The 12,649-nt window shown below is 31.7% G+C and overlaps 1 protein-coding gene across 4 annotated transcripts; it reads left to right on the forward strand.

Annotated features, from left to right (window-relative positions):
• The first annotated feature begins 1,603 nt into the window (after window positions 1–1,603).
• Window positions 1,604–9,534, forward strand: LOC120256164 (pentatricopeptide repeat-containing protein At2g22410, mitochondrial). Of its 4 annotated transcripts, none has more exons than XM_039263920.1 (4): window positions 1,604–3,838; window positions 4,614–4,716; window positions 4,835–4,894; window positions 9,294–9,534. In XM_039263920.1, exon 1 carries the CDS (start codon window positions 1,630–1,632, stop codon window positions 3,589–3,591), a length of 1,962 nt encoding a protein of 653 aa, XP_039119854.1. In that variant the 5' UTR covers window positions 1,604–1,629; the 3' UTR covers window positions 3,592–3,838; window positions 4,614–4,716; window positions 4,835–4,894; window positions 9,294–9,534. The 4 variants fall into 4 exon arrangements, with proteins under 4 accessions (XP_039119854.1, XP_039119855.1, XP_039119853.1 ...); XM_039263921.1 differs by having other exon boundaries at window positions 9,302–9,534; XM_039263919.1 differs by lacking the exon at window positions 9,294–9,534 and adding an exon at window positions 6,174–6,266.
• Window positions 9,535–12,649: the final 3,115 nt, after the last annotated feature.

A 12,649-nucleotide genomic window follows, 5' to 3' on the forward strand; every position in this document is an offset into this window, starting at 1 on the left:
CTGATGAGACGCTTGATGCTTCAGAAGATTTTTTTTTTTTTTAATGTCTAAGATTGATAAAATTTTTTTATTTTTTTGTTATGATTTTTGTTATGTGGAAAATAATATAAGAGTTAATGCTAGTTATAAGTTTATGTAATGTTGTTATATAAAAAAAAATCTATGGAGTAGATAAAATTTAAATTCGGATCCCGATATCCGATCCGGTTTAAACCGGATATCCAATTTAAACTGGGTTGGATACTAGTCGAGTTTTTGTCGATCTGAAAAATCAGGTCCGGTTTCAAAAACCGAATCGGGTACCCGGTTTTGCTCACCCCTTAAATATCATATAAATTATTTTTATATAATGAAAATAATTTTAGTTTTTTTCAGTCAGATATTTATATATTTATATATATTGGTAATTGTTAGAATATATTATTTTTTATTTTTAATATTCTTGAAATTATGATTGGATTATTTTACATTTTTATTGCTATAATATCTGAATAATTGGTGCACCATATACTTTAATTTAGTCGTTATTTTCAACCTGCGAGCACTCACAAAACTCTCACGAGCTCACAATTTCTTAAACATCACCAATCCTAATATAACTTCTAAATGATTGATTAATAAAAACTCTACCTTCTCATATATACACTGTAATATCAAAATGAGATAAAATAGATATCTATCATTTATCAATTTTATAATTCGATAAATAGAAAACTTTAATTTATAATGAATTAATCTATATTTATATCTTGAAAAAGCTAATTTTAATAAATATAAAAAAACCTATTTTGAAAATATTAATAAGAATAAAACTTGAACTTTTTAGAAAAATAAATAATAAGATAGGATAACTTAATTTAAAATATAAATAATTTGATTGATTTATGAAAATTCCAACATCCCATATATATATATATATATATATATATATATATATATATATATATATATATATATAGGAGATAAGATATGGTATCTATCGTTATTAACTTTACGAGATAAATAATATTATTGTTAAATAAAAACTTTGATTTATCATAAATAATTAAGTTTTTTATAATTTTTAAAAATGTGAAATAATCTATTGAAACATGTAAAAAGTGAGATGTCTAGTATTTTGATTTGAATTGTCTAATTATTTTCAGCATAGTAATTCAACAAATCATAATTATCAAATTTTGTGTCTACTAACACAGGTAAATTATAAAAACAAGCAACACATCCAACCCACAACTGCGAATGCCCGCACAATCCTTTATATATATATATATATATATACATATGATACGATAAGATATTAATTTATGTATAATATTTACCATTATTAATTTTAAAATTTAATAAATAATGTCATAATTTGATAAATAAAAAAGTTTAATTTGTTATGTAAAAAATAATCTATTTATCTTCTACTTTAATATATATATATATATATATATATATATATATGATATATACAATTTTCAATCAGATTTTTTTAATTCTAAATATTTTCTCATTGAGATATACGTACACATCTCAATGCACATGTTGACAATCCCAAGGCAAGTGCAACCATGGCGTTCCCTCCAAACAAAATCCCAAACTTTGGAACCCTCGCCGAGAACCTCCAACTCCGTCCATGTCCGCATGCTGTCATCCACCACTCACCGCGCTCTCAACCTCCTCCCAAACTGTCAATCATCCCTTGTCCACAATCAAAATCTCATCTTTCATCCTCCCCACGCCTCCCTCCTCCTCTCCCTCCTCGATAGATGCAGCTCTCTTCGGCACCTCAAGCAAATTCACGCTCAAATGATCCTTTCCAACCTCATCTCCTCTCCATTCGCCGCCGGACGCCTTGTCGCCTTCTGCGCCCTCTCGGACACCCCTGCCCTTCCTTACTGCGTCGCTGTCCTTCGCAACCTCTGTAATCCCAATACATTCTCTTGGAACGTCGCCATTCGTGGCTACTCCGACAGTGACGATCCGAAAGAATCCATCTTTTTGTACAAAGACATGCTGAGAAGCAGCACCCGGCCAGATAACCGCACCTTTCCGTTCTTGTTCAAGGCTTGCTCTAAAATATCGGGATGCTTTCTGACGGGGAATGCGGTTTTGGGGCATGTTGTGCAGCTGGGTTTGATCTCTGATGTGTTTATTTTCAATGCTGCACTTCACATGTTTGCTGTTTGTGGTGGGCTGGTGAATGCCCGCAAGCTGTTCGATGGAAGTGGTGTGAGAGATCTTGTCTCTTGGAATACACTGATAAATGCTTATGTTCAGTGTGGGAAGCCTCAAGAAGGATTGGGTCTCTTTCGGGAGATGGAGGTGGGAGGTGTTAGGCCTGATGAAGTTACAATGATTGGATTGGTTTCATGTTGCTCGCAGTTGCAGGATTTAGAGCTTGGTCGGAATTTTCATCGATATGTTGAAGAAAATGAGTTGGAATTTACTGTCCCTCTGACCAATGCTCTGATGGATATGTATATCAAGTGTGAAAGTTTAAAGCCAGCAGAAAATTTATTTCATGGTATGAAGAAGAGGACAGCCATCTCGTGGACCACAATGATTGTGGGATATGCTAAATTTGGTTTGTTAGATAAGGCTCGAAAGGTCTTTGATGAGATGCCAGAGAAAGATGTTATCCCATGGAATGCATTGATAGCCGGGTATGTTCAGTGTAGACGAGGTAAAGAGGCTTTGGCTTTGTTTCATGAGATGCAAACTTCAGATGTAAAGCCAAATGAGGTCACCATGGTTAGTCTTTTATCTGCTTGCACTCAACTTGGAGCTCTAGATATGGGCTTGTGGATTCATCGTTACATTGAGAAACAAAACTTCTCCTTGAATGTTGCTCTTGGCACTGCTTTGGTGGACATGTATGCGAAATGTGGTAAAATTAAGAAATCACTTCAGGTCTTTGAGGAGATTCCTGAAAGAAATGCGCTAACGTGGACCTCTATTATTTGTGGTTTAGCAAGTCATGGATGTGCAAGAGACGCTATAGAACATTTCCATAGCATGACAGAAATCGGTTTAGTGCCAGATGATGTTACCTTTTTAGGTGTCTTATCAGCTTGTTGCCATGCTGGTTTGGTTGATGAAGGACGGAAGTATTTTGCTCAAATGAGCTCAGTATATAAGCTGCCACCCAGAATTAAGCATTATTCTTGCATGGTGGACCTGTTAGGCAGAGCTGGTCTCTTGAATGAGGCACTAGAGGTGGTAAGAACCATGCATATCGAGCCTGATGCCGTGGTATGGGGTGCTTTATTCTTTGCTTGCAGAATTCATAGAAATGTTTCTGTGGGTGAGTATGCAGCCGCAAGATTGCTTGAATTGGATCCACATGACAGCGGAATATATGTTTTGCTAGCAAACATGTATGCGGAGGCAAACATGAGGGATGAATCTGATAAGGTGTGGGAGTTGATGAAACAGAAGGGGGTAGAGAAAACTCCTGGTTGTAGTTTGATAGAGGTGGATGGCATGGTTCATGAATTCATAGTAAGGGATAAATCACATCAAGAGTGCAAAGAGATTTATGCATGTTTGACACAATTGACTAAACAAATAAATTGTGATAGAACTATGGCTGACCTTTACTAAATTGATTGTTATTAAGTAGTTATCTTCTTTGTGGGAAACTATGGATGGTAGCAAAACTTGTGAGTATAATGCCAAGTCATTGCATATCATTTGGAGGGGAATAGTGGATTGAGTCATTGGCATCACACATCCATTCAGAAAAGCTGTTTCCTCTGGGAATCTTCTGCAAAAGATTACTTAACCCTGCTCCAGTGCTACATCATGGGGAGGCCTGGTCAGTCATACAGTAAATAGAAAGGCTTGCCATGTACGTAGTTTTTCATCTAATTTCCAACCATAAATTCATTTTGATCACCTTGTGTTTTTATTTGAAATCCACTTAGTATGAATTAATGACTGAAAAAAAGATAGTGGATTTAGATGCTTATTGTTAGATGCAGGCCAAACATATCACAATAGCTGAAAAAAGATTAACACCTATAAAGGTTGTGTATTAGAGTAACTAATAATCCCACATATATAAATATATACTGTTAGGTTATTCGTCCCATTTGCTTAAGCCTTTGGGTTGAATCAAGTTTAGATTATACGTTTTCAGTATGCATTTAACATGACTGTCAAAGCTTGATTAATTGGCTTATATAGTAGAGTAACAAGTATGACACATTGAATTAATATAGCCTATCCAATTTGCTTAGATTTTCATGTTGAATTGGAACTTATGTTTGGCTTGATGGACTGGTAAAGATGCAAGCCAGGGGACATCCTAATTTGCCTTTTTTTTTTTCTGTTCTTGAGTATCATAATTTGTCAAAAATGATTGGCTCATACCTTTAGAGTAAATAATGCTCTCGATTGGTTTGGTTGGTAAATATGGATATACATATATAAGTCTGGTCTCCCATCCCGTTAGTTTAAGCTTTTGGTTTGAGCTGAGTCCAAATAATATGTTTGTTTTGCATCTAACACTAGTAAGTTTGGTGTTCAATTTCTTCTTATAGTTTTCAAACTTTCTACTCTTGCTCTTTCTCTTAGATTGAATTGATGTAGTGATTCAAGTTAATTATTGTTTGTGGCTACAGGAAATGACATTTTGGCATAACTGAGATTATTGGTGGTTTTCCTTTCATTCCGAACATGATGCAAGTTATGTGAAGAGGGATTGAGAACTTCAGAAACCATCTTGTGAGTATTTTCAAGACCTTTATTTATTGGAATATGATTTGCTCTTCTTACTGTGTGGTCTAGTTATTTTGTTTTAGTTCTCAGGAATGCCAAAAAAACTGTCCTCTTTTTATTGCAGGCAAGTGCATTCAGGTCTACAGATGTAAATCTTTATTCCACTCTATTTATTGCTAGGGTGGTGAGTACTGGTTCTCATATGCGTATCTTTCATTTATTTTCTTTATTATTTTCTTTCCTTTATCTCTGCTACAAACAATAGGATCTGCTTTGCAGTATTTATTGCAAATGAACTGGCTTTTTAAAATATTGACACTATTCTTCTTTTAGTATTTCTGACACAAGGTCAACATGGATTCAAATACCACTTCTCCAGAGGAAGTGGCTGTTCCATTCGTTAATTGATCACTCTTTTCCAATCAGTTTTACTTGCCTATCTTGATGTTTAGCCTTTTGCTATTTTCTTTGTCATCCATCCCTCAAGATATGGTTTTTATAAAACCAAATGAAATGCTGCAATATCATAAAATAGTTGACAATGTGGAGTAGTGACAAATTGTTAAGGTTCTTTCTATTAAAATGGAGAACTTTTGGGCATTACATTATTCACACAAACCTATGAAGCATGGACACTCCGGAAGCTTGGCATACCCGTGTCGGACACACAGATACCCGGACACACCGTGGACACCTCCAGACACTCATATGCTTTGTAAATGATTTTTTTAAAGTACACGTGTATATTTTCTAATTACTTCCCAATACACAAGATTACCAAATTAATCTATAAGTAAATATATGGCATATGTTACATGAAAACTATATAGATTTATATTTATAATAAATATTTTATATAAATATATAATATTTTTATAGCCGTGTCCTAACGTACCCATGTCCTTAATTTTTAGAAATTACCGTGTCGCCATGTCCGTGTCGTGTCGTATCGTGTCACTATATCCGTGTCCATGCTTCTTAGACACAAACTAATATTGCAAAGTTAAAATGAGACTCACTTTCTTGTGTAAATCGTATTGATTGCAATGAATTTTCTAAGATGAACCCTGGGATTATTTGGCAAGGACTAGTATTGAATCTAAGATTTACTGTGAAAATGCTGCATTAAGAATAACATATTTATAGCAAATGAGAAAGTTAACATCAAGCTTCATGGTATTCTTGTTATGAATTCTTGTAAGATATCAAAAAGGATAAAGTTCCTCATTTCATTTGTGCTCACACTTGACTTTTATGATCACTGTAGTAAAGCGTGAGATCATTCGGTAATACTTTTTATTGAAACTAAGGTATACTGTGAAAATCCTATAATAATGGGTTGATTCTCTAATAGGATTAGAGAAATGGCAGAGGAATCTGGCAGTGACAAGTTTAATTTCTCTTCTTCATAGATCATGTGACATTTTAACCTGAGTTTGACTTGTTTTGTTTCATTCTTATAGGCTCAACAGTGTCATTGACAAACCTTGAGCTGGTCAATTTCGCTGGAGTAGTGCTTAGTATAGTCTTTCAAATTGGAAAACATGTTGATTTTTTACAAGCCATTTATGTTTTATATTATCTGTTAGCTTGTTTAGCTTTCTAATTTCTTTAATGAATGACTTTTGAGATTTCATTTGGTTGTTATAATCTGTGGATGCATTCTTCCCTTGGGTTGATTAGTTTTTTTAGTAATAATAATAATTATTACTATGATTATTTTGAAGGATTCTATCTTCTTGAAATGTATTTATTTCGTAAGAACATCAGTTGTTCAGGAAGATTTATTGATTGGTATGACTTTTTCATACTGATCTGAGCAATTTACTGGAGGGAAGAATCAAGACTCTTGCAGGACATGACGGAATTTGGGTACATGTTTTGGATTAAAAAATGTTAAAAACTAAAATTTTTACATCCATGACTTCTTTGGCCATAAGGCGCTTAAAAACATCATTTGTTCAGATTTTATGAATGATTTTCTCAATTAAAAATAATCAGATCCTCACTAAAATCATAGTGAAATATCAGCAGGGTTTAGTAAGTTGTAAATGATACACTGCTACTCGCAAACTACTCGAACTCAATTCAAGGTAAACTCAAACTCAATTCGATCATGGTCGAGTCAAGCTTGAGTTCGAGTAGCTCAAGTAGTCGAGTGAGTCGAGAATACTTGACTCAAGTGCTCGCAAGCCTAATCGAGTGGTTGTATTTGTGTGTATATAAATTATATCTTAGTTTGTTTTAAAATTACTTTATATATATATATATATATAATTGAGTTTCAGCGCGAGCTCAAGCATAAAAATATTTATGATTAAATCGAGTTTGTTAGTCTTTATCGAGCTTAATCAAGTGAGTTTGGATTTATGTATTAAGTTGAGCTCAAGTTAGGAAAACAAAACTCGATTGAGTTCGAGCTGGGTATTGAGTGGGTATTGAGCGGTGAGTTTTCAACCGAGCTCGAGCTCCAGTACTTTGTTACTCGGCTCGAACTTGATCAATTATACCCCTAGGCTTTTCCTTGTTAAAAATTTAAGTAAAGTAGTTAATAGAATTTTTGTCTTTTTTTCTCTGCGTCATCTAGGCCATATTAAAATTTTATTTGTTACCTTAACTGAGCAATTGCTTGGCAATCTTGGAGAACAGTAACTCTGACAAATTCATTTTATGTTCCTTTTTTATTTTTTTACCCTGAAGTCTGGCAGTTCAGACTCATTTTTTAGCAGAAATAGTTTGCCTGTAGAGCTATATATCAAAATCATTCATGTATCTTAATTCCATTTATGATCGGAACTAATGCGGCAGACTTGGGATCAGTGTCTAGCATGATTTAGTAGCAATGACAAAGCCATGCTCAACTGTTGACCATTTACCGTATTGATTGCTGACTCAAATGATTTTGCAGTAAAGGCAATTACCCTTATTGGTTTATGATCCACAGCAATATTTGCTGCAGTTCTGATTAATATTCTTACTTGTAAAGGTATATATGGCTCTATATAACATAAAATTGACAATGTTTTTGTCTAAAAATCATAAATTAGTATATAATTCATAAACAATGTTACTAGACTTATAACTGGAGCTATCAGTGACAGAATTTGTATTGAAGTGATTATCTCCTATTTTTTCTTCTGTACATTTTTTTTCCTTAATACTTTGCAGTCGAACTTGATTGACTTCAGTAATTATTTTTGTTGATGATAACTACTAGATTTATATGAGGTGGTTGGAACTCTGAAGTCAAGGGCTTTTTGTTATGTAAAATGTGGTTATCATTTTATTTCAAAATTGCCATGACATTGACATTGTATTGTCCATTCCCATGATCAAGACTTTTCATGTGGACAGCTCATGGGGTCAAGAATTTTCAATGGTTTTAGATAGTACAATTATTGAATCAATCCTGAAGCCATATGCTGCATCCACCAAAACCAGTAGATTGGAATTTGGATGGATATTTAGACTTTCAATCAAATTGCCAAAATTTTATTCGCATCAATCCTTATTTGATTATTTGCACCATTCTAGCCGTGTTGCCAGGGCATGACTCTTTGTGATAGATACCCTTTGGATGCTGATAACAACCTTTAAACACTTAAAGTGTAAACAGGTAGGCACCTCTGTACATTCTAAAATTTGGTAGATCTTTATGCATTATATATGTCTTACCTCATTACATTATATTTGTAAAACTTCAACAACAGGCAAGATCTTCTTCTAGTGTTCATTGGCATATTAAGAAAAGTACATAAAAACGGTAGATTTGGAGAACAATGATTGGTAACTATTGGTCATAGTTTAAGATATGATTGAAGAATCAGTAATTTATTGGTTAAATCTGTGCTCAGTCAATTGAGTAAGCATGTGCTGGTGTCATTAGTAATATTCTCGTGTCAGTAACAAAGCTGTCATATATGAAAGATTGAAAGGAAACCTTAAATTCATTGATTGATGTAACAACCCAAAGAGTCTCTCTCTAGATTAAGATTGAGGTACTGACTCTCTTTAAAGAAAATTCTAGATTTAAATAATCTCTAATAATTGATAAGCCTGATAGAATTATATAATCCTACTCAAGTGAGTGAAATGTGAATGAAATGAGATGATACTTTGAACTTCTTTTCAAGTTAATTTTTTTGTCGGCCGTAAATGCTTCTGTAAATATCAGTTTGGCTATCTTGTTTTCTGCCTTTTGTTTTAAGGCATGGAAGTTATTGTTAGAAAGATCAAATGATTGAATTGTGTTTCTCTAGGAGTTGTAAAAGAGACAAATGTTAGGCAAAGCTTGTATTTAGTTGGGGCCATTCTATTAATGACAAAGGCCAATATTTTCCTGGGTTCTCTTAACCGAATTTGTTGTCTTGCTAAAAATGTCAAAATTCTTGTTGCAGTATGTCATTTTTGAGTGTAATGTCTTCTCTAATTTAATACTCATAGCAGCATTACCTGCTCATTTTTCAATTCATGGATATTTTCATTGAACTCTGGTTGCTGATTATATTATCTTAAGATAGTACATTACCGACAATCTTCTCATCTGATATTTGGTTATAAATTTTATATTGTTTTTGTGCAAGTGATGCAGATCATGGTTGATGACAAAAGCCCAAGAATGAACACAGTGAAATCAATTATAAATGGATTCATAATCCATTTGATCTGACATTTATCAGTCTTTTATATTTTGGTGAAGAATTTGTTAGATGTCTCAATCTGATGCCATTTTAATTTTGACCAAGAAAGTTTACAGGGAGATTATCTATCAGCCATGCAAGAAAATACATGATCAGAATCAGAAAAACAAGGGGCTTGTGGAAATGATGGGAAACTAACAATTTGTAATGTTAGTTGTGTAGTCTTTTTCAGCTTTTATGAAGAAGCCTTGGTCAAGCTAAGATTAAATAATTATTTCCTTTCTTGTTCATGGGCACGTCTTTCGTAAAATTGCCCAAGGGCTCTTGGTCCAATATCATTGTGAAAAACATAATTTGCGAAACATTTATTATTCAAGTACAAAACATGTTAAATTCAATGGTACTAAGAGTCCTTAGCTGTGAATGCGGATTTACAATTCAAACTCCGTGTTGATTGAGTGAAGGTCTATAAGTGAGCCATCATTGTTTTGTGTGTGAATGCCCATGCGTTTGTCTCATTTAAAAAATGTAAAAAACAAACGACGTAAAAAACAAACATAAAGAAAAAAAACAAAATAAGTTGGAATTCTTTACAATGTTTGGCATTTGGAAATTGGAATCAACATCAAGGACAAATGCATGCAGGGAATTTGAGTTTTTAAATTGTTTTAAATTTATATAAAAAAATGTTTATCTTTGTGCTTAGGCTTGTAATAAGGTCTAAAATTAGCAATCATTATGTTTTTTATTCTTCAAGTGAAAAAGTATTTATTTTAGAAAAATGACCCCATGAATTCGATTCCACGATAGTTATCAAGGAACCAAGTCAACTTTATTATTTTTCTTCATGGTATTTTTCTTCATTAAATGATAAGAAATATTGCATCCATGTTCCAAGAAACTAATTCATTGGAGTTGTTACATACAATGCATTGATTAATGAAAGGATGGCTGTCTGTGTAATATAAATATGTAACTATATCACAGCCAGCATAATTTTCTAAGTAATAAAGAACTTGAAAAGTCTAATAATAAAACAAATTTATGAAAATAATAGTATGAATAATCATAATATATATATATATATATATATATAATGGCACATTATGTGGTCTTCAATTGAAGTTTGCTTTATATTAATTTTATTATAATAGTAATTTTTGTAATTGTATTAAATAATTTTTTTTTTTTTGAGAATGTGGATTTCTCAAACTTATATTAATCTTTTTCATGGAAGTCAAATATTTTAACAGCCAGATCATTGTCACGGTAGCAATTTTTTTTTCTATTTATTTAAAAAAATAATTTCCTTTATTTTTTTTTTTTGAAATAAAATAATTTCCTTTACTGATGGGAGGTTTATGAAATGCATAATTTAGAATTAAATTTTATTGCAATTGTGTTTGATTTTTCTTTTTAATATATTTTATGAGTAATTGGAGGCCACTATGTCTGTCTCCATTTGAAACAATGAAGTTGAATCTTATACATTCATTAAATACAAAGAGAAACCAACAACCTTCAAAACAAAAAATAAAAAATAAAAATAAAAATAATAACAAATTGAAACTTGCATTGGAGCTTTCCTAGAGCATTCTCAATCACTTATTTAATGATTGTATGGGTCCATACTGACTCATGACCGTAGGTTTTTCTATCATATGTGATCCATTGGTGATTTATTAATATTTACTGAGTCAACTTCAGAGAAAGACACATGTTCCATGGTTTACTCCAAGTCACCATGTCTTGTTATTAATTTATTATTATTACTCTTTTATATATCAGTATATACCTACTCGCATGTGCTTCTTAAGTGTCAAACTTATATTAAAAGCTTGTTTTATATTCGTAAAAAACCGCGTAATATTTTTTTATAAATAAATAAATTAGTTAATTAATTACAATAGCACTTTGGAAAATTTTATTATTTAATTAGAGGAGGTATGCATCCAATCATACTATATAAATTTTACTGTGGAGTTTGGAAGATACATTTATTACTAGATAAAACATTGGTTTTTATTTCTAATAATAATAATATATATAACTTATTTTTTTCAATTCTTTTTAATTTTTTTTATTTTTTTCAAATAAAAAATTTAATTTGCCAATGACCACTTGTTTTATTAGTATTGGGTTCCATGTGTATAGCCTGTTATGTTCTGTCGAGAAGACATATTTAAATCTTAATTTATACATAAAATGAGAACATAAGTGTGTTGAGAGATTAACTTCACGTCTATCGCTGAACAGAAAATTTATCCATATTATATAAAAAAGAATATATAAACTGTTTATTTATGAGTAATTTGATTATTTTATATCCTCAAAATAAATATATTTATAAATTCAAATGAAGGATTCAACGCAATCATATTGGAATACATAAGAATCAATCATGTTAGCCGGCACCTAACCTCAAAACTTTAGCATTTTTTCTTACTTAAACAATCCTATCTTCGAAATCCATATGATTTTGAGAGGTTGGAGAAAGTGAGATTTATGTGAGAATTATTGACATCACAAATAAGTTTCCTATATCAAATCATTATCAAGATCAGTTAATAATCTTCCTCTCTAGAGGAAAGCATCCCTATCTTTTGTACTACATATTTTGTGCATGACAGCCTATAAATATATATATATTATATATATTATGTGTCTTTATTAAAGAATATATTCCTTTAACTACTTGTTTTTCAATGCTCACCAACTTGGCTCAACACTTTGATGCAAGGACTACTCCTTTTTTAATTAATATTAATTCATGTGTTACCAATGAGCATCCTTTAACTTTTTTCAATCAAAGGAAAAAAAGAGAATATATTTATTTATTTTCTTTTCTAACTTTATGGGTGTATTTGTTTTAAAAAAATGATTGGGGTGTCTTTCTTGTTCACATGATGCTGTTCCAAAGACATCATGAAATCATTTGTGTAATAGAAACTGTTTAATTCGGACAGATCTCTATGTGATTTCACTTTTGAGTTATCTTTAAATGGGAAAGTTAAAAATCATATAAAATTATTCACATCGATGGAAATATTATAAATAGATTTTTATTTAAATTAGTGTAGTATGAATTCGATCATATATATATTTATCATGTATTTTTACTATTCTTAAAATAGTCCTTGCATAATGGCGCCTCTAGCAAAATATTTTTTTTTAATTCGTTATATATATATATATTTTTAATTTGTTATTATCATTTTTATGTTTTATTTTGATAAATATAAATAAGCTATGTGTCACGGGCATACGCATATATTTTAATTATACCATCTACCCTTACC

The sequence above is a fragment of the Dioscorea cayenensis genome, unplaced genomic scaffold (assembly GCF_009730915.1).
Source record: "Dioscorea cayenensis subsp. rotundata cultivar TDr96_F1 unplaced genomic scaffold, TDr96_F1_v2_PseudoChromosome.rev07_lg8_w22 25.fasta BLBR01001312.1, whole genome shotgun sequence".
NCBI classification, from domain to species: Eukaryota; Viridiplantae; Streptophyta; class Magnoliopsida; order Dioscoreales; family Dioscoreaceae; genus Dioscorea; species Dioscorea cayenensis.